This window comes from Cottoperca gobio, chromosome 16, assembly GCF_900634415.1.
Source record: "Cottoperca gobio chromosome 16, fCotGob3.1, whole genome shotgun sequence".
Lineage (NCBI taxonomy): Eukaryota > Metazoa > Chordata > Actinopteri > Perciformes > Bovichtidae > Cottoperca > Cottoperca gobio.
In genome coordinates, this window is record NC_041370.1 from 21,966,979 (window position 1) to 21,992,834 (window position 25,856).

Consider the following 25,856-nt stretch of genomic DNA (forward strand, 5'->3'; position numbering starts at 1 on the left):
AACTTGTGAGGATAAACAGCAACGAAACAGGAGAAACTCTCATAAAACATGGCAGGTGAGGCTGTAAGATTAAAACCCATTGATCACTGTCGGTGTATGGTTTAGCTGAGGAGGCGACTGAGCAGTGACAGGGATGTAGAAATAATTCCTGACTTACTTTTCTTCCCCAGAACACACTCTGGGGATGTATCATCCATCAAGGATGTAGCCACACTCGAGCTGCTGGCTGATCTGTGCCCGAATATCTCATCCTGAATGCATGTAATATACAAACGCTTCAGTCATTATTTGCTCTGCACATGCCAGATGTTATTTCTAAGAACCCACAAACCCTCATACTGACGTCAGAGTCAGAGCTGTCCAGCTCGGCGAGGCTGGGAGCCTTCAGGAGCCTCTTCCTCGGAGGTACAGACTGAGATCCGGAGGATTCTCCCCTGGCAGAGCTCGACCCGTTGGTCAGAGACAGAGTACTGGACGTCCTCCTGCCCATGTACGGACTAAACTCATCTGCAGAGCCACACACAAGAGAGAGTCATTCAGACAGAAGGAGGAAAAGCACTTGACATGGATCTCAAAACAATTCCTCTTATGATTCCTTGCATCCTGTGTTATTTTCTAAATCTTAATTTGACCGTTCTGCCTCCGAAAAAGGCGGAAAATGTTTTCAAATCACAATGTGTTTACTGGGTAGGTAAGGTGAATGGATGCAATGGAGCCTATATAGAAGATGGAGTTTTGAGATCCATCCCAAGGTTAAAGAGGAAAGATGAGTTAAGTTGATCTGAAGGGAGGCAGAAAAGCGGGCTGGTATTACACACAGAGCATGGATGACTCTTTTTTATTATTATTTTCAGGGGAGCCGCTAAATCCTTAAAAATTCAAGAGCCACAAGGTCATTCTGCACTGAGAGAGGTGTCGTTAGGTCCAAAGGTAGAAAGCAATTGATGATAACCAACCACCTAACAAGCTGCCTGACGCTAGCTGTGGTTCCAAAATGGTTAACGCAAAAAAATAAAAAGCTGAAAAGAGGATTTAGAGGGAGGGAGTAGAGGATGAGACACGGAGCGCTGACACAAATAAGTCGCAGCTGATCTATGAGAGCCCTGAAACCTTTCTCTTTTCTCCTCCTGTTTGTGGGAAAACATCGACGTGAGCTCATTGTCTCAGCAGGAGCTCTGTTTCTGCTGCTGGACTAGAACTTACTCTTCTACGACCTTAGAGTCTACATCACCAGGTTTCAGACTTTACTTAACACAAACCAGCCATATGCAGCCCTAATCAAACGCTCTACCTGTGTCTTGGCCAGGCTTCAGTATTCAAATATTTAAATAGAGGATATATTAGTTCACAGCCAGGGAGGCAGACAGACAAGGCCATTAGGTTAAGGGTAAACAAGGCCTTCCAAACCACAGCAGTGCTTATACTTTACCTATTCCAGTACGGAACAAATCCTGTGGCATACTGCGAGTTTTGCCAAAACCTAAAAGGGGACACCTCCTTCATTATAATAGCTGTAAGAATATTTCACCATTTGGTATGTCTGTGCTGTTAGGACTCAATTACACAGTATAGTATGATTAATGCATTATTGTGTGGTTGACCCACGCTCTCTCAACCTGGTTTGTTCATTTAGTCGACATTTTCATAATGCTTTTCAACTACAGTGTGTTGCTTTAAATCAAAGATGGCGGCATTAGCATATATAAAGTGGGATCTTTGAGCTGAGGTGTATATGTGCGCTGCAGCCACAAAACTTCTGTGTTTTGTTGTATGCGTATTATTTTGGTGTAATGCTACCTGTTGATGATGAAATTAGTCCCTCTGCCACTTTTGGGGTTTTCCTGTTGAATGTTGTTGAATGTCAAAATGTGGTTCAACAAAAGAATCCTGGCGATCGAAAAACCAATTGACATGAAAACATCTATTAATCACGTTCAGCGTTTCCGGCCCTGATGTCTAAGCTGAACTATTTTTTGTTTCTAAAAGAGTTGTTCAAGATTTTGGGAAACCTTATTTGTTTTCCTGCTAAAAAAAATGAGATAAGTGCATCACTACCAATCTCATGTCTTTGCGTTAATTATGAATCTGGAGCCAGAAAGTGATTAGCTTAGCTTAGCATAAAGACAGGAAACAGATGCTCTGCCAACCAGCACTTCTAAAACTAAATAATTAACTTCTTGTATCTTGTTTGTTTAATCTGTACATAAAAAGAAATGTAAAAAGAACAACCTGTAGTTTTACGGGGAGTTCCGTGTTACATCTTGGCCAGGTAAAGTGACTTCCTCTAGTCTCTAGAGAAGTTACTCTGTCCGCTGTTTGCCAAGAAGCTGTCCTTGAAAAGTCCAAGTAAAACTCCAACTTAACGTCTTTTACAATTCTGTTTGTGTAAGTTTGGACTGAGCCAGGCTAGCTGTTACCCCTGCCTCCTGTCTTTATGCTAAGCTAAGCTAACCACCTCCTGACTCTAGCTTCATATTCACTGCACACTGGTATTCATCCTCTCAGAAAAAAAGAGAATAAGCACATTTTCTAAAATGTTAAGCTATTCCATAAATTATTCCATATATCCTAGTCGGACACACCATCTCCCTTTTGCCCCCACCAAACAATAAAATGGACCCAGAAGTGCATGATACATCACCAAGAGTCATGTTTATATCTTGGGAAATGGATTTGTCCTTGAAACAGTATTTTCCTATTCCTGATTAAAACCTTAATCATGCTCATTAAAGTGTCAGTGGGCATGTACCATCTCCCCATAAAATACAGAGCAAAGTGAGAATCAAAGTGAGAATCAAACTGCTCACTGCGTATGAGAATGATCCTTCAGAGAGGGAAGTTCGTTCACACACAGCATGAATGAGTATGTGAGTGTTGATCAAGCTGTTGGTGTGATGAGAGACACTGGGAGAGTGGAGCACAGCATTATTGGGATTTGCCTGCCTTAGCAGTATTTCTTTATCACCTCAATCAAAACTGTCTCATTAAGTTGGTCATATACATTTAATGCTGAACACAGGCCACTACTGAGAGACCGGTGCTGTGCAGAGCATGAGGCAGCACCCTGATTCAATTCTGCAAAGTCACCTCGTACATGAAAGACTCTTTTGTATGACGTTGATGATTCTTGGAGTCAGCTGTTCATTTTCATTCCTTGATTAAACTCAGATGGATTACGTCATATCATTTAAACTGTCACTGGCCATTGATTTAATATCAACTATTTTCTTTTTTCTAGAAAGAAGATTCAAAAGGGAGGAAAACATATTTGGGATCGTTATACGTCACCTGATTCCTGCATAAATATCACAAAGAAATCAGTTTGAATTCTGTTATTTCGCAGAATAAAAATGGACGATTATTTTTATTCTTAATGTGAACAATAAATATAACGCATCAATAGTACCTCCAAATTGTTGTCAGAACGCCCCTCACACTGTCATGAGATTACGATGTTGTTTACCAGCTGCGACAGCGAGGCTAGTGTTGTTTTCAGCGTGTGTGTGTGTGTGTGTGTGTGTGTGTGTGTGTGTGTGTGTGTTTCACGCATTTATCCTGACTTTCAGCTAATTATCTCCACTTCTGTGATCCCATACGAAGAAGTTTTTGAAAACTCTCAATCAAAACTGTGCAGTCGCCTATCAGGTCATAGTGATTGTGATAGTAAATATGATAAACATCGTCACACTCATATCTAATTATTTTGTATGCATCCAAAACAAATGTGTGGTGATATTTATTTTTAATTAGCTGAGCCTCCCCCTGGTAACTGCAGTCCCTGAAGGCACCTTGTTGAGAATCAGTCATCGTGTACCTCACCTAGACATCCCAAAACTAAAACTAAAAACATATTTTATTTGGACTTTTTAAAATTCTATTTACTTGGGAATGTTCAATTTTATAATATTTCACCTTTTTCAAAGTGAAGGACTAAATGCTTAATATGAAATTAAGCAAAATAAAACTTTAATAGATTGAGCAGTGTATAAGATACCCACCATGTGCAAATTGCCTTACCTCAGTGGTTTGACTCTACTGTATGTTTGTACTGTGATTGGAAATCCTGTATGTCTTTTGTGATGGTCAATGTGTCACACATCGTTTTGTTCTCATTAGTGTCCTCGTACTGACCAGTGTCCCACATCACCATGTTTCACCCCCACAGACCACAGCCCACCATCACCAAACACTGAAGCATGACATGAAGTGTGTGTGCAGTGTGCTGATGAAGTGTGTGTGCAAGCTGGGAGAGCAGATGAGCAGCGACAACAAGGAGGGAAACAGAAAGAGATAAAAAGCCAGATAAGCAGCGAGGTAGACTTTACCTGACGCATCAAAACTGAAAGACATGCTAAGTGGCCGAATTACTGCAACGAGAAACAGTTATGGCATCGGACAGTTATTGCTTTTGATTAGGAGATAATTAAGGCAAGAATTACTGTAATACATTAAAGGGTGTAATCTGCTTGGCATGACATGCAGGGGTAAAGCATACTTATTGTCTAGTTTTAGATCACTGAAGTATAACCACTTTCATGATGGGAGATAATAGGATTTCACATAAGCCACAGCCAACAGTGAGAGATTACTGACTGAAACAGTAGTGGCTATAGCGTTGTTAGTATTAAAGCAATCGCAGACACTTAGCATTATTATTTAAGTAAAACTTCCACTATTGCAAACAGTGTAGTCAACAAAACAATAATAGGCATTAGTTGCAACACAAATGTAAAAGGTCAGGCAGCATTAGCTACAACAGCAAAGATCAGAGGCACAAACAATAATAGGGTAGTAAAGTGTAAAAGGAAGTAAAACATGAAGCTGCGACACATTTATCATCTGAATTCAACCCAGCAGGTGAAAGCATCAGCTCCATACTTCAGCTTAAAAATTACTTTTCAGAGTGAAGTATGTTTTCATGTGCATGAGAGTGTGTGTGTGTGTGTGTGTGTGTGTGTGTGTGTGTGTGTGTGTGTGTGTGTGTGTGTGTGTGTGTGTGTGTGTGTGTGTGTGTGTGTGCAACAAATCAAAATAACAAGAGAGGGCGACAAAGAAGTTTTCCTTACCCAGCCTTCCCCTGCGCATCTCACCAGGAGACACTGGTCGAAGTTTCCTCTCTGATTTGATTTCCTCCAAGATCCGTTCATGCAGTGTTGGAGGAGGCTGAGTCTGTGGCTTCAGCTTACGAGCTGACACCTAGCACATGTTGATGATGGGTAAAATAGAGAGAGTGACAGAGTAGTATTGTGCAGTACAACAACTGACACAAATAAACAGGGTTATACAGAGCAGGCAATTCCAACACCACCAGAGTTGAGCCCACTGCTGGAACAGCGCCTAGTTCTGCAGGAAGATTTATATCAACAGAGAACTGATGAGCGCAGCATTTCACTGAAGTTACAGTGCAGTGTAACTTGAGTTAGAAAGCTACTGTACAGCATTATGTTTTTATAGAGGCTGGACTGGTTTTTCATAGACTATATTTCAGTACAGAATTCTTACACTTTTAAAGAAGCCATATGATGGTATAGAAAAAGTGTTACATACTTCAGTTTCAATGTAAATCCTGTGAATGTATTGTTTTGTCTGATTAACAGTCCAAAACCCAAAGATGTTTTATTCTCAATGATGAATGACAGAATAAGGCATCAAAATCTCGCCACACCCTTGATTATCAAAACTGACTGCAAATGTTCTTTCAATTTACCAACTGATAATCTGTCTAATTGTTTCCGTAATATAATCAGCAATGCTAATAACTTTATGTAATATTTAAGGCTGGGATTCCTTCATTATGCTTTGTTAACTGTGAGTTCTTATGACACTTTTACACTATACATTTCCAAGTATGTTGACATCTATTTTCATCAATTAATAGTCATGATAGTTCTGGCCTTAGCTATGTAAAATAAGCATTTTCTCTCTCCACAGTCTGGCAGTCACGACCCACACCAACAGGGGTTGCGAGATGATTAACAGAACAGGATAGCAGGAGAAAAATACATTTTCCAGATGTTCAGACCAATTTTTCTTGTTAATTACTGGATCATTTCATTTCTTTAAGCCTCGAAAATGTGTTAAAATAAAACAAGGTCACAAGCCTAAAAGGTTCGAATGTTTGTTGATACTCTCATTTGAAGACTGGTCTGTTCTAATTAAGGTTTCACAGGCTGCACAAGGATGGATTGTGATATTTAGGTCCCTGCTCTTCAGTCTTACTTACAGGGTTGAGAGGTGGTCTGGACCTGATGAACTCCAGGATGACTTCATGAGCGCTCTTCTTTAACCTGGGTGGGATGATTCCATTTATCTGAAACAAAACAACAGGATAAAAGATACATAAATAATTTCTTGTTTAACAACCAATTGACCGATAAACAGTTTAATTGTTTCCATAATATTATCAGCAATGCCAAATATCCTATAGTCGCCATTTGACATGTATGGCTGGGATTAATCCCAATCCCAAACAGCCTATGAAAGGTACTACTTGTCCAAGAACTTGAGGTGAGATACTGCAGCCTCAAAAGTGTCAAAACAAAGTGCCTGTACCCTTCAATTCCCAAAATGTCAGGCACTACACTGGTATCCAAAAGATTATCACCCCAAACCACAGTTGTTACGCAACAGTGTTGCAAACTATTCCAAGCAATTTCCCCTGGGATTACCAGGACAGCAGGAGGGCAGTAAGCAGGAGGCCTGTGGGCATGTGGCATCAATTTCTATTGGTGGTCCAAACTGGACACTGACCATGACTTTGCGCAGTTTGTAGCGTTGGGACTTGATGTCGTCCATGAGCATCTCATAGGGGGTGAGCTGGTACTCGATGGGCAGAGGGTCATACTGACGATCCTGCACCTTCTTCAGCTTGACTCCTTCACGCAGGTCCCTCATCACCTGAACCCAGAATCGAGCCTAACGGAAGAAGAAAAGGGCAGCATGGGAAAGGGGAAGTAATAAATACCATGACCCATGATGAGTATAAATGTATTTGGACAATAGCTCTGACCTCTCTGTGCACACAGAGTAAGGAGGGTTCATCAAGGTTCTATCCATCTCAACATGGTTCCTGAGAAGTTATTTAATCACTACCTACTTAGAGTGTAACATGCATTCATACAGATTTCTTTAAATGAACATGCAGTTATGTATGGAGAATCTTTCAAATGAAACTAAAAGCGGGTGTGATTTTTCTTTTTTGTACTTTAGGTGAGTTAGACTTTATTCAAGTGAAATGACCAGTTGAAGCTGGAGTTCAGATGTCAGGATCTAGTTGCCTACCCAGTCATCATTCTGTAGCTCATTCAGGTCTCTGCCAGGCCCCTCTGATGATCCTTCCTCCATCTTACGGAGGTTCTGGTGGAAAGAGAGAGCGAAAGAGTGTGACTATAAACGAACACTACATTTTTGGATTTTTAGCCATGCTAGTGGCGTTGCTGTAGGGTTGGCAATGTTGGTTGATCTGTCATTTGGCTGAACGTATCTCAACAACTATTTGAGAGATTTGGCACAGGCATTCACGTTCCCCACAGGATGAATTGTAATAAACCTTCATTCTTCCAAATGGCCAGCAGGGGGAGACTCCAGAAGTCTGATTGTATAGAAGTCTATGAGAAACTGACCCTACTTCTGACTTGATTTATAACCTCAATAAACATCTTTCTTGTGAGTTTATGGTGTCAATTGCTAGTTTCAAGTCTTCTTCAATACAGCATGATGTTCATTTTGTAAATTATAGTCCCATTCACAGTAAATTTTTTTACAATTACTTAACTGAGACAGCTAAGAATCAAATTTTAGCTTTTATCCGTCTCACAGTTTTGTTTAGCCAGTTTTGTTTGTACAATAAGCACTACAGCATCACAGAGCTACTAGCATGTTCTTGGAAAAAAAAACATAGAACCAGGCCTCAAACAGAGAAAAACCTTATCACAAAATTGACTTTTTTTATGAGGTAGAAATAATAATAAAAAAACAAGACATGAACCTGACACAGTCTCCCACAGTCAACAGAAAGCCCAGCTCCTCCATCTTGACATCTGTGTGAACCTGCACAGCGTGAGGCCATTCGAGTGTTATGAAACACTGACAGCCTATCTGTCGGAAACAAGGAGCTCACCTGCATTCCGTTGCTGGTGCTTTAAAGTTCAGCAGAGGACAATGTCAATGTGTGTGTGTGCATGTGTGTGCATGTTTAATAGAGAGAATACGAGCGAGAGACAAAGAAACTTAATGTAGAAAAAGGTGTGTAAGCATTTCAAAGCAGGAGAAAGACAGATAAAATGCTCTCCTCTGGTTAATGTTAGTGGGAAGATTGTTTGATAAGACAATCACGGAAGTCTGCCCAGCTGACAGCAGAGTTAGGACCTCAACCCACTGGGGAAATCAGAATTATCCATCATGCTGCCAGGAGAGCAGCTGCCTCGACTGGACTGTAGGCTCAATGTAGCAGTTACATAATATCACTTACAACATAATGCATTTTGCGGTGTTATAACTCTGCCTGCCCACAGTGTATGCCGTTCTTCAGTGTCACAAGGTAATGCTGAAGTGCTTAATGGCTTATAATAGCAATGAAAACAACCAATTAAAATACTGCTAAACTAGCCAGTGAAGAGGCATAAAGTGAGACTAGTTTACCTGTTTTAAACACAATTATCTCATTGGTATGAGTCATGAAATCACATCTATGCCACATATTTCCATTTCAAAGGGTTTGATTAAGCAGTGCTCTCTGCACTTGATTGGAACAGCATTTTAATTCAAACATGCACAGCAACCCTCGTGTGGACAAAAAACAACCGTAATGCTGCAAATCCGCATGAATAATTAGGGCAATTACCATACTGCATCTACAACCTAATTTTTCTTCATCAGTAATTCTGCTCTAGTTGTTATTTGTTTTTAGCTCTCAACCACTGACAAGAAGCACTTAGCCATGAGCAAATAGGAGCAAGAGTTGTTTCTGTGATTCACCACTAATTTGGCTGCAGGAGGCGTCTTTGTGGAGACACAAGGCAACTCTTCTGGATCCACTGTGGGTCAGCACAGCTCTGCTTACAGACAGGAAAGTGGGGGTGGGAGGGTTGCTCATCGCCCATCTTACCCCTGGGCACTTACACACACACTTATATATGTGGACACACACACAGGTCTAAATTACCTTGCTCACCAGTTCACAGCAGTTTACTCTTCCATATTGATGATGACACTGAAGTAAGGACAGTTAGGTTTATTGTTGAGCTACATTTTATAATTTCCTCATTGTGTGTATTTAATTTAAACTTAGTCTTTAATAGTATACATTTAACAAATAATCAAAACCATATAAAAAGGATAATGGACTTGACATTAACATATACACAGGTAAGGTTTGTTCCAAATAAAGATTCAGCCATGCTAGGAGCTCTGTGAGACTGTACTTAGGTGCAGTGGTGCTTTGAGCTAAATGCTAACATCAGCATGCTAACATGCTTGTAATGACAACGCTAACAAGCTGATGTTTAGCAGGTAAAGTGTTTACCATGTTAACCATTTTAGTTTAGCATGTTAGCATGCTAGCATTTGATAATTAGCACTAAACATAAAGTACAGCTGGTGGTGATGGGAATGTCATTAGTTTTGCAGTGTATTTGCTCATAAACCAAAGTATTGGAATTTTTTTTATTTTGACCTGATGATGGCAATAGAAAAAAAATCAGAGAATCAGCAACCAGATTACAATTAATCCTGTGGAGACCATGAATGTTCAGACAAATGGAAATTCATCCAATACGCCTAGATGCTGAGGAATTTTACTAAAATCCACAAACGTCAAAGTCATTGTGGTGGCTAGAGTTAAAGAGGGGGATCACCGGAGTCTAAAAACAGTACTTCCTTACTTTCTAGGCCCAATTTCCTCTTTCTAGACTACAAGAAGTCTTCAATGCTAACAGAGAGTTATGCAACCAACCAAAACCCCTCTACTCATTCAGATGGATAACGCACACTAAAAGGGCAGCAGTAGTGCATAGCAGGAAGGAACCCTGAGGGGGAACACACACACACACACACACACACACACACACACACACACACACACACACACACACACACACACACACACCACTCCTAAGAGAAATGTTCCAACCCACAGCTGAGCACGAAAATGCCCGAAACGACTTTGATCTTAATGAATGAGTTGAAGAATGTTGTGATTAGAGGAACAGCCTCAATGTAAACTTGGTGAACATGAAAATCAGTCGATAATGTATTTGTGATGATAGAATTATGTTTCAAACTCATTTTCCCAAAGCCGCTATTCGTAGCTTGTAGTAGTGGTTAATGCATTCTAACTGTTCAAACCAGATAATCACTGAGGAGAAAAATTAAAATCACCTGCCAGCCCCCTTCTTGAAAATGGACCCATAACAGACAGCATACCAATAATACTCTGAAGGAGCACTAATCTTATGTGGTATGTGCACAAGTTGGAAACACATTACAACACAGATCCTCCTATCACTAGAACAGGAGACTCACAGGCTCTCTGAATATTAGCTGTGAGAAGCTGAACTCAGCAGAATGAGTCAGCATGTCTTCAGATATTGTCATCTATGTCGGACATGAACATCAAACATGTCACTCCTGCACAGTGGCCCGCTTCCACCTGTCAGCCCATACGCTGTTAAGCACTGCCTTTCATCCACACACTGCGGCCGCATCGGACATTACAACACTGGTGAGTTTGTATCAAAACTGCTTATAGCTGGCTCCTTTGCTCCTTGGCACTTTAATGCCAAAAACTGCAAAAATGCACCGATATGAGGTCTTTTGACTTTTGCCAGGTTGTGAAATCCTCTGAAACATATATGCCATCAGGTGACCATGAAACTGTAAGTGGATGGAAAACTCTGAGATACACTTTAACTAGAGATAACAAAAATACTCCACCAATAAAAACATCGAAAGATAAATGGGCTATTAAAGTTGAGCTTAATTTTTTTCTTTTAATATAGCTGTCAGGGAGGAGCCTCTGTTAGATGAAAATAAATGTACAGCTTGCAGTCACCTGAGGGCCTCTAAGTGAAGCGTTACATTCTTGCTTATGGTTTTAATAGCTTAATTTAAGTTTTATTCAAGTGGCCAGCCCCCTAATGTAGGAAATTAGGGGGTATTTCAGGCATTAGAGTTTTAACAGGGTTTATTCTAATTGATAAATGAATGAATTATGTGTGATTAAAATAATTTTTAAGATGCTTCAAATTGATGTTTGTCAATTAGCAAATGTTGTTTTTTTCTTTGTGTGATGTGTTCTGCACAAACCTGATTTTTGGCATTAACTGGAGTTTCTGTTCAACAAACACATATCAGCTTTTTTCCACTTGTTCCTTCACATTATAAGAAATGAGTAATGCATAAGAATGATGATGATAAGCTGTTGGTGAAAGCTGTGAGTCAGAGTTATTGAGTGTTATGTCACAGCTTGAGGCATATAGGTTGTGCACTGATGTGTCTATTCATTTCCTTATCCACGGACATTACCACCGTGGATGCCTCTCTGTATCAGCTGACCTCCTCTGCTCCGTCACACAGGACACACGTCTGTCTGACTGCTGACCTCATGTGCCTGTGTGTCTCTGTTATGTCCATGTCTATGACATGCTTCCATCCAACCCTTCCTCTCTCAAATGATGGATTATTACTGAAACAGGCATGGTGGTTCACTCAGATATGCTTTTTATGCTCTGCTCATTTCTTCACTTTAATACACAAAAGCAGAGAGAAAAACTGATACCATACAACTAAAGACTGGTTGTTAAAGGCTTAAGTTAAATACGACTGTACTCACATACCCATGTGTTCGCATACCCAGATTCACCAAATACTGTACACATAAGTTGTGTGTGTTTACAAAATAGCAACACATGAGCAAATATATTCATCCTGTGTTTTAAAAATATTTTTCTTTTTCAAAATGAATAGTGTCTTTTCATTACATATAGGCCCCAACAGTTCCACAATACTCACGCTGTCAGTGGTGCCCACAGAGAGTGGGGGTCACGTTGATTAGTGGGGTGGGCTGCATGGGGCATGTAAGGTCACAGTGCTAAATCTTCTAAAGTAATGCCTTGCTGCTTTGTGCTTCATGTAAAGGTCAGTTATCATCCTGTAACCTTTCATTTGCGGGGAGTTGGCTGTATTTTTAAATAACACTTCACCATACCATGATGACGATGATAATAAGAACTCACCTCTTTGGCACTCCTGATCTTCGCCAGGAAAGTACCTAGCTCCCTGGTTTCTGTGTACAGAGCCCGACACACTGCCTGGTAGTGACCGGGGACATCTGATAGACTGGGTAGATGAGCTGTGCACAGCTACAAGGGAGCATAGAAAAAAAGAGAGATTTTCAGTACGCCTGCGCGTACGTGGCACGGTTTCTATTTAGTTCTCCCCTCTCCTTTCTTCCGCTCTGTAGGTGTGTGCGCATGTGTGTGTGTCAGTTGCGAAGCCCCGCCCTTCACAAAACGGAGCGAAGGAGAGAATGTGAAAGCGCAAAGTAGACAGTACAAACTGAAACGTGCACATACATTAGATCAATAGCATAAGCATTTAGTTTATTTAATAAAAGAGCACCTGTCAATGTGAAAAGTGAGTTGTGAATAAATAAATATATTATTTCTTTTAATTCACGGAAAAAAAAACACCTTGAATTTCAGGCAGGGCGCTGGGCTCCATTGGCGGGGCGCTGCTTAAGACAATTGACAAGACAACTATAGCTGTTGCTCTCTCTCTCTCACACACACACACACACACACACACACACACACACACACACACACACACACACACACAGACCAACAGTGATGAGAGAATCCGTCCTTGTCTCTCTCAAGGGAACAGAAGGCACTCTAGGCCAATGCTTGGCATGCTCTTGGTGTCCATTTGTCCAGACTGCATTGCAGTAAGAAAAGATTTCCTTAACAGAAAATATCAGACAGCTGTCTCTCCATAAGCTTTATCCTACCCACGTCCTATCACATGTGAGTAAATAACACAAACCTGTGTATTCTATATGAGCTTAGTACAGTAGGACAAAAGGCATACTGATGGAGCACAGAGAGTGAATGGTCTGAGGGGGTAAACACCGAGACAACAATTAGAACCGACAGCGAGCCAGCCAGACTGCCACACTTCTTAGATACCTTGGAGAGCAGTGTGTGTGTGTGTGTGTGTGTGTGTGTGTGTGTGTGTGTGTGTGTGTGTGTGTGTGTGTGTGTGTGTGTGTGTGTGTGTGTGTGCGCGTGTGTGTGCGTGTGTGTGTGTGTGTGGTCATTGTGTAAACCGTGTGAGGCCATGTGAGGCCTGACACTGTGATTGTAATCTCTGTGCTCAGAAACATGTTTAACATTTTCTCAAACACATCTTTTCCTGAAAAGTCAGTTCCCCTCGCTGATCATCTGTTCCTGGAATCCAGCAGTGGATTATCTTTAGTCAAAAACTGTTCCATTTTAAGTTACTTTATACTTCTCCACCTTCTTAATTCAATAGATATAACAGCTATATTTACTGGTTACTTTTCAAATCAACATTTTTGTCTAAAACATATGATGAGATAACAATATATGAGGCATTGATATTTAATACCTCCCAACAGTATATAAAGAAGTTCAAATGAAATCCACCTCGAGCAGCAAAAAACTATTAAATGCTTACAAGGTAATGTTTCACTAACAATAATACAAATGATATAATGATAAGGCTCTAAAAGAAGCCATTCTGCATAATGTGTATTTTTACCTTTAATTCTTTAAGCATATTTTGTTCGTAATACTTCTGTACTCTCACTTTTGCAACATTCTATTCAAATTGTTGGATTGGAAGTTTAATTTACAATTAGTAAATGGTTAGTATAGAGAACTTCTTCTATTACTGAAATCCATAGATTCAGACTCTTAATAGCTGTTGTAGTTGTCTTCGAATGAGGACTGAAACATTTCTTAATGTTTTGCTTCTCTCTAGTACTTAACAATCTGCGCTCAGTAATTAAAAACTTTTAAACATTAGCTGCAATAATCCGTTTTGTTGGCCACATAAGGACATGACTTTTTTTACAAACTAAAATGACACATATTTGACACACTATATTATGGTCTTAAGTTGATGGGGCTAAAGTGTGAGAAAAAATATTGCCTATTTCCACATCCAGCGGACATCGAGCAAAATTAGCATTCATTTGGAGTTATGTTTCTGGCAACCCAATGAATTAAAGTCACTTTACTTTATTGCTCTGTTTTGGTTTCCATCAACTCCTGAGGGAAATGTCTGGCCCTTTAGCTGCTACATTCTCCACTATATTCATCAGTTAGTCTCTAACTTTGTTATCTAACTAATCAAGCTTTTTTGCTGGAAACAGCTGCATGCTGCTGCTGGAAAACAGGTGGATGAGAGTGATGAAACTGAACCAAAACAGTAATGTTGGAGGCTATAAAACCAAAACGATGCCCTGCATAGCATTCAATCGCTAGGATTGGCCAGGTGTCCATGCCCGCACAAGGCACGAGTGACCTGATTTGTTCAGGTCCTATGCCCTGACCAATGGGCTAACCTGACCCTAATCACTCAAGGTCCATGTCTTACCTCAAACAGCTATGCAGGGCGGGTCGTGCCAAGAAAAGCAGTGGTATTTATAATTACGCTTACGTGACAGTTCTCTGGGGGTTCTAATGTCCTATGAGCCACATCTTTCACATCGCACATAGTCGTTTGATCCATTGTTATCTTAAAAATAATGTAGTGCAGCTTCAAATTTGGTGTCTGATTAGCTGTTAGCATGACAGCCTGTCCCAGATAAAATCCACCTGAAAACAGGAAGTGATGTGTTTTACATCTCCAGCAATAGCAACAATGGTTTGTTTGCAATCAGTCATAAGTCATAAATAGCCACCAACGGCTGAACAAACAGAAAAGCCAGACAGTCACTTACTCAGCTACTGTACATACCTTGAGGATATCTCTGTAGCCGGGGACACTGGAGATGCTTTCGAGTTCATCCTCTGCCTCATCCTCTTCTTCTGTTGCCTCATAGCCTTCGTCGGGGCAGGCGTCCCTCTCAGCTTCGGCCATGTTGGTCATGAGGTCGATGAGCTGCTCCAGAGGTGGGCTGAGCTCCCTCTCCTCGTTCTCCTTCAGCCCGTAATCCAGAGCCTTGTAGATCATGATGCCCAGAGACTCAATCTCCTGAGAGCACGGGAGAAAAAGCAACTTCACATGATCTGCCTCAGTCCTGTTGTACATACTGTGTCACTTTTTCATATTTACACTCATGTTCTTTTATCTATGAACATTATGTTACTTCCAACAATGTTAACAACTTACAATGCACATAAATTACACATTATAAAAAAGATACAGCTAAATAAGTGATGTCTGATATAAATGGATGGACGAATATTAAGCAAGCAATAATTTGTGGCAAAGGCATCATTTGTTTTGTTTTGTACATTGTTCTGTTGTTCATCTGCCAAATCATAAAAACAAACATGGATTTCTGTCTTTGTTATGCAATATGATCCTCTTTTGTGTGCCAAGCCTGAGCTTAAACAGCTGTAATATAGTGACCTCATGACTCAACCTTTAATGAGAGAGCTCCCTCCGCCATTCATAAACACACACTGGCCTTTGAGAGGCTGACGCTGGGAGCAGATTACTGATAGTAGATCTTGTGATTAACTGACGCATGAGAAAATAAAACACCATCATCACATCCCACATGTCCTCCTGTGGATACAGTTAGTCTTTTAACCCTCTATGGTACGGTGTTTTTGGCCTTTTACATTCACACAATACATCGCCAGGTATACTGCAATACTTTGAATAAGAGGCAGGACCATATTGAACCAATTGCAGTGTTTACATTTTTCACTTTCAATCTCTGGGGGCCATCCTGAAGACCTTTTGTGCAGACTGTCCCACAAGGTTAAGCTCTCTCATTCCCATTTCTCTCCACAAAAATGGTCTGAAAACGTTATGTCCTGCCCTTTTTCAGTCTGTAAATTTTTGTATTCACAATAATATATGAGTAAAGCTTAATCTGTAATAGTTGAATGTACTTTATTTGCTAATTAAGTAATGGAAATTTGCTAAAATGCAAATGTTGCCTTGAGGCAACACCGTACCATTAAGGTAAATTGGATAAATGATGGATTTAACTGCAGTGAACGCGTGGCTCCTGTACCGCAGGGACTGCAAGACTTTGGCATCCCAAAGAAAAAAGTGTACAGCTTCCTGAAATTCAAAGCTGAAGTTGCAAGTTGCCTTTGCAACAAGAGGAAAGTCTTGAAGAAGAGGGGAGACCATCACAGAATGTTGAGACCTGGATGAGAAGAAGGGCAGAGTGCCTCTGTGTCAGGTCAACCCTGACCTTAGGCCTCTGTGGGTGGGGAAAAAGGGCCAGTGCAAATACCCTGTTTGTAAGGGTATAGGGAAAGTGCAGTGTTCAAAGTGTGTCACTTATCTATACTTCACTGCTGAGAAGAACTGCTTCATGAATTTCCATAAGCAGTGACATAGTGAGATAGTTATATAAAATATGCTTAAACTCTCGACCCATTCATTCCAATGGGTGGTTCTACAATGGTACAATGCTGCCTGCACGCAACATTCAGGCCTGTAATCTTGTTCAAATATTAAAAATAACAATTTTCACATTTTAAGTGGCATGCATTTTAATATGTTGAGGCTATTTAGTATTTTCCATTTGTGTTTAAATAAATGTTGTAATTTGAAACAATAACACTCTTTTTTCATTACTTACCATTATGGTACGGTGTTGCCTTAAGGCAACGTACCCCAAAAAAGACCCCCCCAAAATTATTTATTGGAAATTTCCTTAGATTATGTCTATTTGGTCTATTCTATGACAAAAAAACACTCCAAACATTTTTTCCCAAACTGGCATCACCATGCGTACCATAGAGGGTTAAAGGATGAAGGAATTCCAAAGTGTGTTCTTGTAAGAGGTCCTCTGCCATTTGTTCACTGTCTGTGAATCCTCCTAGACTTTGAGGACATCAGGACTTGAATGATACTCCGTCCAACATTTTTAGCATTAAGTACCCACACTGGTGGCTTGGCAACCAAGACCCTGGATAAGCGGTAGACGATGGATGGATGGACCGGGGGCTTGAAAGATGGCTATATTAAAAGTTGGGACGTTTATTCTACAAAGAAAACAGCTCTCCTAAAGCCTATGAATTGTTATTCTGAGCACGCTCTAAACAGTGCACAGCCACAATATGGCTTCGGCTTAAAAGATTAGCATTTTTACACAGAGGTTACATTTGTCATGATAGACTACCTAAATCTTAGCAACCACCGTAAGCAACAAGCCTAGCAGTGGTTTTATTGACCTTTTGATACTGTGTTACTGCCATGAAAACTTTAAGGTGATCACAGCAGCTGTTTTCTATGCAGAAGCAGCATTAACTGATGTTTTGGCCACTTTGGGGCAGTGCAATAAGCTGTAACACAACATTAACATATCAGCTCATAAAGTTGACGTGGCATGGTGAGACATGATAGCAAACTGTTTCTTATACGTGTTTCTGACCAATATACATGCTAATCCACTACTGTTTGTGGGAAATCCTTCCTTACCGTAGCTGCTAAATGTGCGTTAGCTGCTAACTTTGCTAGCAGTTTAGCTAGTCGCTAACTTGTCTGTTGCTATTTGGTGATGTGCATGCAGCATACAGTGGATTTCTGCTGAAAACAGCGGCTTTCTATGTTGGTAACAGTGATGAGAGAGGTGAGAGTGAGTCCAAACAGTAAAGTTTCAGTTCTCTGTGGGTTTGTCACAACGTCTGACACCTTTTACATAGTTTCAGGAGTTATTATAAAAATATTGATGAGAGCACCTTTAATCGATAGACTACTCTTGGGTTGTGTTCGAAATCGCATACTAACATACTCTCTGCTAAATACTCAATCAGTAATGCATACTGCCTATTCAATTAACAATGATATGCCATTGCCAGCAGAGTAAACTCAAGCAATACTTCGTCTCTGCATCACTTGACTGTGTGGATCCCGGTCCGATCAACATTACCTCTCTCACTCAATTTGATATTTTTCAGTATTATTTACAAAGCAAATAAAAAATGTATATATATATATATTGGTATGTCTATATTTCATTATAAACATTCTTATAATGCGTTAAAATCTGCATATAGCACTGTATAGTTATAAATATAAGCACATTTGAACAGACTCTTGGTGTAAGCTCAACTTCTTTTACTCTTTACATCCATGTTGTTGTTACTAACCACAGGAATAATTATCTAAACGCAATAACACATGCATTATAGCAGACTGAGCTTTAGAAAATTGCTCTATGAAACCATTCTTTTGTTTTTACATCCAGGACGAAGGAGTCAGCTGAGCAACAGCATTTAATTTAATCATATCTATGTGGTCAATCACATTCAGAATACAAACAACAAGCAAACATGGACTTTGGGAAATTGAAAATGTGAGGTTGGTGGTTTCTCACATTAGCTTATGTGCAAGAAGTCTGTCCTCGTGCACTTGAACACACACCAAGACAAACATCCTTTTTATTTGTACTGTGATACAACCTATCATTTTAAGTGTATTAGCATGCAACAATAATATAGCTTTGACAGAAATGATCACAAAATGTTCATTGTGAAGTAATGACCATTGCCAGTTCATTCTCATATGGTGTAAACATTACTGTAAGTTAATGAATGGCTTCCTGGTAGATGGAAACAATGCATTCTGTTTTTTGGATAACATGCTTTCCAAAAAATGTAAAATATATATGATTTGTTGTATCTCAAAAATGTTAAAACACATAATATTATGTCTACTCCAGTTGGTGTTTGTAGGTAAGATGCCATGCTCAGTTAAAGCACTCTGCCCTAGAACTGGAGAGTCATGGTGGATAAAGGCAGCAATGGCAAAGCCAAGACAAAAGACAAGATTGGGAAATCACACAGGGGATTATTCTGCAGCACTAAGCACAGAGAAAAGACCGAGAGGGAGCAAGACAGCATATAAAACACTTAGAGAACAGAAACTGTGAGAAAAGGAATGCAGGAAGGAGGGAGAAAGACAAGGATCACAGACAGAAATGTATCAGGAGACAGGAAAAAGAAGAAGCGAATGAAAGGATGAGAGTCATTGCATGGACCAGAGAGGTCAAGGAGGGCGGAGAAAGGTGAGACATCAAGAGACACAGAATCATGTGTGTGTGTGTGTGTGTGTGTGTGTGTGTGTGTGTGTGTGTGTGTGTGTGTGTGTGTGTGTGTGTGTGTGTGTGTGTGTGTGTGTGTGTGTGTGCAGACATGAAGATCAAGAGCAGATCAATGGACATTGAAAAAGGAAGGAGGAGTCATATGAGAGATCTGTCCTCCTCTCATCAGTGCGTAAGAGCCGGGTTTCCTCATTGGGGGGAACGGCTGAATGCCACCTCTTTGTCTAAGCTCTGATATATGACACCATGCAGGCATATACACACACACACACACACACACACACACACACACACACACACACACACACACACACACACACACACACACACACACACAAAAGGCTGCAAATGCAAACATATTCCTCCAGGGACCTGCAGTAACCTCAGGCTCTTCTGCAGACAGCTACAGCATGTTGTAGAAAATGTGACAGATATGGAATGTTCTGTCCTGCCCAGCAGCTGATGGTTTTATGAGTTAAGTATGTCGATTTTCTCCCTTTTCTTATCTGCAGTTTATCTAAAAATCACGTATTCAAGAATTCAGTCAAAGTCTGTAACAGTATCGTATCTGCAAAAGAAGAATCACTTGAACGGATGGAATAAATGAAAGGCTGCAGCAGATGGCTTTGACCATTTTTTCACTTTCAATTTTGAAAAATGAAAGATGTGGGATTTGTTATCTGGCAGGAGAGGCAGCCACAAATCAAAATTAATGGCATCGACAGACCAGGGCGTGCCACATTCTGAAATATATTATTGGTGTTCATTCTCCTTGGTGCCCTTGATTTGGTATAACTCAGTCAGGACCTTTGTGGCACTCGGTTGAAGAAAAGATTGTTCAGCCTGGTGTACACCAACATCCTTTTAATATTAGCCAAATTCTCCCTAATTCTTGCTTTTTTACTACTTACTGCACTGATTAGAGGAGTAAATAAAATCAAACTTAAGCAAACTGCTAAAGGAGCAGTCTTGAGTCTTTATAAATATATTTTAGAAAATAAACCCCTCCTTTAAATAATTCAATGGTACGAGACTTGTCACCTTTTAAAATATCAACTGCCCATTATCCTGTTGCATGTACTCAATGTATACCATGTGTCTGCATGTGTTGATTTTTGTTCACAAGTGGAGAACAAACTTCGGAAGACAATATGGAGGCCTATTGGGGAGTACGCATCATTGTTGTGACTATGTAATGTTTCGGACCTAATTAGATATGCTGTTGACACATGTTCCATTCTTTTAAGATACAAAGAAAAAAAAAGAATGATCACAAACAAATTTGTGTTTTTCCCTCTCACAATCTCACATTGTGCGTATTTCAATGTGAGCGTGGCGGAATCATTACATACACATTCCTCACAAATAATTAACGGCAAACTATGACTGATTGCAGAAATTATATTCCCATAATATTCCCTGTGATTGTGAGGCGCCTGGACACGGAGGCAGGCTAAAGCAAAACATGTCTCCATTCCACTTAGAAATCTCCCTGACTGGTTCCCAGGCTTCCAGGCAACCGAGCAGAATGATGGGATGGGATGGAGGAAGAGGTGGAGAGAGGGAAAAAAGAGAGGATGAAGATGTCAACCAAAAGGAGATTTTCCGGTGCTGCAAAGTGCATCAGAGGCAAGAACAACATCAAACAGCTTGGCTTAAATTTCAGCATTAGAGTCACGTAGAGGCAGGCAAGCTGGCCAAAATAAAAACCGTTGTGACACACAGGGAGATGTTTTTACATTGTTTCCCGAAGCCACTTAATCGCTGTTGTCCTGCTCACACCCCATAACCTCACCTGAACTTACTCCTGATAAATAATGGTTTTGTGATATTACAGATTGGGTTTACAGGCAAATGTTGTTTTAACAAAAGCTCAAATTGTGCCCACAAACCCTCACATTTTATGAAATCCCTCACAGTATTGCTACAATTGGTAAACATTGGTAGTGTGACAGCAATGTCATATATGTCCTGATGCTACTCTCACATATATGTAGCTGTAATCCGCCTACTGGCTTCAAATTCTTCCTCAGTTACATACAGTATATCTCAAAAGTGAGTACACCCTTTAGATTTTTGCAAATATTCTGTTATATCCTTTCAGGGGATAACATTATCCTACTGAAACTTTGATATAACTTAAAGTAGTCAGTGTGCTGCTTGAATAACAGTATAGATTTATTGTCCTTTGAAAATTACTCAGTACACAGCTGTTAATGTCTAAACAGCTGGCAACAAAAGTGAGTACACCCCATAGTGAACATGTCCTAATTGTGCCCAATGATGTTGTTTTCCCGCCCTGGTGTCATGTGACTCGTTAGTGTTACAAGGATTCAGGTGTAAATGATAAGCAGGGCTGTTAAATTTGGTGTTTTGGGCACAATTCTCTCTGAATGCTGGACAACATGGCACCTCATGGCAAGGAACTCTCTGAGCGGCTGAAAAAAAGGATTATTGCGCTTCACAAAGATGGCCTTGGCTATAAGAAGATTGCCAACACCATGAAAATGAGTTGCAGCACAGTGGCTAAGATCATACAGCGGTTTTCCAGGACAGGTTCCACTTGGAACAGGCCTCGCCAGGGTCGACCAAAGAAGTTGAGTCCACGTGCTCAGCGTCATATCCAGAGGTTGGTTTCCAAAAATAGACGTGCGAGTTCTTCCAGCATTGCTGCAGAGGTTGCAGAAGTGGGATGTCAGCCTGTCAGTGCCCAGACCATACGCCGCACACTGCATCAAATCGGTTTGTATGGCGGTCGCCCCAGACAGAAGCCCCTTCTGAAACCGATGCATAAGAAAGCCCGCAAACAGTTTGCTGAAGACAATGAATCCAAGAACATGAGTTACTGGAACCATGTCCTGTGGTCTGATGAGACCAAAATAAACCTGTTTGGGTCAGATGGTGTCCGGCGTGTGTGGCGGCACCCTGGTGAGGAGTACCAAGACAAATGTGTTTTGCCTACAGTCAAGCATGGTGGTGGCAGCATCATGGTCTGGGGCTGCATGAGTGCTGCCGGCACTGGGGAGCTGCATTTCATTGAGGGACACATGAATTCCAATATATACTGTGACATCCTGCAGCAGAGCATGATCCCCTCTCTTCGGAAACTGGGCCGTAGGGCAGTTTTCCAACATGATAATGACCCTAAACACACCTCCAAGATGACAACGGCCTTGCTGAAGAAGCTGAAGGTTAAGGTGATGGACTGGCCAAGTATGTCTCCAGACCTAAACCCAATTGAGCACATGTGGGGCATCCTCAAGAGGAAGGTGGAGGAGTGCAAGGTGTCCAACATCCGTGCGCTCCGTGATGTCGTCGTGGAGGAGTGGAAGAAGATTCCAGAAGCAACCTGTGCAGCTCTGGTGAATTCCATGCCCAGGAGGGTTAAAGCAGTGCTAGATAACAATGGTGGTCACACAAAATATTGACACTTTGGGCACAATTTAGACATGTTCACTATGGGGTGTACTCACTTTTGTTGCCAGCTGTTTAGACATTAACAGCTGTGTACTGAGTAATTTTCAAAGGACAATAAATCTATACTGTTATTCAAGCAGCACACTGACTACTTTAAGTTATATCAAAGTTTCAGTAGGATAATGTTATCCCCTGAAAGGATATAACAGAATATTTGCAAAAATCTAAAGGGTGTACTCACTTTTGAGATATACTGTATACCTGTATATCACATTCAGGGTCCATCTCTTCAACCTACAACCAATACACATCTACCATCCACCTACAGTATGTGATTAATATTATCACTAAGGGACATTGCAGGTTTATTACATAACAAAATGAAATCATTTTAAAATGGGAAACCTGAATTTTATGTCCAGGCGTCAGTTTCTGATCCAATCAAGGTTGGATTTCACTACAGCTTTCAAAATGAACTGTAGAACATAAGCTCAGGTATAAGTGTCATGTCTCATCAAATTTGTTGAGTTGTTCATGTTGTCTTGTCGCTTCCTGTTTTATTTTGTACCTACCTCTTGTTTCTCAAACCCAGATCCCTTTACTTCCTGTCCTGGTGTGATGTCCCGCCATCGTCAGCGTCTGCCTCGCCCCTGATTGTTTTCACCTGTTCCCACTCACCTCTTGTATAAATTGTCCTGTCTCCCCTTGTCGTGTGTCAGTTCGTCTTTTCATATCCATGTAAGATCCTATGCCTGTACCAGCGAGCCAAGAAGTGTGTTTTTTCAGTGAAGTCTGCATATCCTCCTAGTGAGCGCTTTGATTTAACATTCTGTTTTATTGAAGTGAAGTATTGTTTTTTACACTTTACCATTGTGTCCGGAGTCGTGCGTATGAGTCTTCCTTCCCTGTGTCTGAGGCGTAAAAATAAGTAGGCTACTACACACCAACACAATATGGCATGACAACAGAGCCTTACGTTAACAAGATGACATGTAACATCTAGCCTCTGACCAAATTCAGTACATTACAAATGATGAAATAGGAGCCTCTGGGTTAATATGGCCAGGTGTTTGTTGCCATGCATTCAAAATCACTGTTTATAACATACAGACATGCAAACAAGACTGGGCAACCTTTTTGACTTCAGGGGAAGAGAACTGTTTGAAATGATTTAAAGTGCCATACAATTAGGTGCAATGTGTAAAATATGCCAAAAATGAAGTAACATCATCAACAGAGTGTGAAGAGGTAACAGTGTTGACGCTGTGTCAAAGTCGTCTACGATTGTGTGTAGAGATATCTACTGAGATTAGCATGCTAAGCAGCTAGCCACGGCCGTCCTGTCTTGTAATACCACAATGTACCTTAGGAGGAGATAGTGAGTCACAGTAGTGTCCAGCCTGCCCTCAGACCAACATGAGAGGATGAAGAAGTACAATTCCTTCGAAGGATTGTCAGTACAGGGTCTGTGTCGACTCAGTTTATTTATTAACCAAATTAAAAGGGGCAGAAACGAGAAAATGACTCATATTTTTATTTCGTTCCTCAGGGGATTATTCCGCTGGGAGAAGAGCGTGCGGCAGTTAAAGACCTTCATTTAGCGGCAATAGCCACTTGAATTCAGCTAGCACAAACCCCAGCACCGGGGAACCGCCACGACTCCGCACAGGATCAGCAAACTTTCCATTTCTGCCGTTACTCAGGTTAGACCAGGGGTCTGCAACCCGCGGCTCTTTAACCTCTCTGTGGTGGCTCCCTGTAGCTTTGAGAAAAACAAAAACATGGAACTAAAAGTTTATTTTTTATGTATTTTTTGATGCACAGTGGACAATCTTTCAAAGGGAACGCCTCTTATCTTGGAGTTTGAGGTGATATTGTGACACTGACACGGGGATGAAAACAGACATAATTAAATACAAACTGACCTATCTTTTGATGTTTAATCTTTTTAAGCTATTAGGCTGCAGATATATGTTTGATTGTTTTTCAAAGTGGGATGCTTTTGTATTCATTTCATTTTTATATTGTATTTTCTTTGTTTTCTGTATTTTTATATTATATTCATTTCATTTTTATTTGATTCAACAAATATGGGGAGGACTCAAATAGGCCTGCATAGTTCTGTGTTTAATTAGTTTTCAAAGTAGGCCTAAACATGCCAGTGTATTTCTTCCTTCTTCAAAAGAGTTTGGTGTTTTCCTTTTGTTAAAACAGGTAAAAATATACATTTATAAACTGTGTTATCAAATATGTTTTGCGGCTCCAGACCAATCTTATTTGGTGGAAGATGGGGCAAAATGGCTCTTTTGATAGTAAAGGTTGCCGACCCCTGGGTTAGACCCAGCGCTGCACTGCTGCTAGTGGCACAGTAAACACCAAAAGACTCAACTCAAGATATTCAATTAAAAGTGATATTAAACAGGATTTTGTGTAAATTCTTGAAGCTTGATCAAGTTTGGAATTCTTTCTTGCTAAAAGACTTAAAAGATTAATCTATTGTCAAATTGTTGAATATTTTTCTGTCGCTTGAATGATCCATTAATCATCGTTTCAACACTAGATATCAATACTAGATGATGAAATCAAGATTTAAAATGTGTTAAAATGCATTGAGAGGGATGAGAGAAATTAAATCCAAGTATGAGTGACAGGATGAGAGAAAAGCAAGCTCCTAGCAGAACTGAGCGAGGAAGGTCAAGTTCATTATGGTCTGCTATGCATTTTTAGTGGATTCAGACAAAGACCCAGCTGTTAGAGACTGTGAAGCTCATTAGTTTTAGTGATGTAGCTTTGTGTGATTCAAACACCAGAGCCAATTGTGCTAATTAAATGCTAAATGAAAGCTATGAGATCTGCTGTCTCGTATGCAAAAACGTTCATCTATCACTGTTAGCCAACCAGCAGAGGATTACCACAATCAGCACAAACTGGTCAGAATTAGAGGATTGTAGAAACAATGTGGGGATTTAAAACATTTATATTTACTCATTAGTGGGTTCGCAGGAATTAGGCCATGGCAGTGAAAGTAAACAAGAAGTGAGTGCACTAAGTGGAATTTTACTTTAAAAAGTAACTGGATAAATACCTCTCTACTCATTTCTGTCCTTTTAAGCTTTTATAACAACACATCTTGTATTATTTATTGCACCTTTCTGACAATAAGACACAGGAACCT

The 25,856-nt window shown here is 40.4% G+C and overlaps 1 protein-coding gene across 1 annotated transcript in view; it reads right to left on the reverse strand.

The window, feature by feature from the left end:
• spire1b (spire-type actin nucleation factor 1b) overlaps positions 1 to 25,856 on the reverse strand; it is a 46,521-nt gene that overhangs the window by 11,244 nt on the left and 9,421 nt on the right. The window contains 8 exon segments of the mRNA XM_029451019.1: positions 158 to 251; positions 344 to 507; positions 5,067 to 5,196; positions 6,224 to 6,310; positions 6,751 to 6,915; positions 7,282 to 7,356; positions 12,234 to 12,359; positions 14,986 to 15,222. Coding sequence (XP_029306879.1) covers positions 158 to 251; positions 344 to 507; positions 5,067 to 5,196; positions 6,224 to 6,310; positions 6,751 to 6,915; positions 7,282 to 7,356; positions 12,234 to 12,359; positions 14,986 to 15,222 — 1,078 coding nt within the window.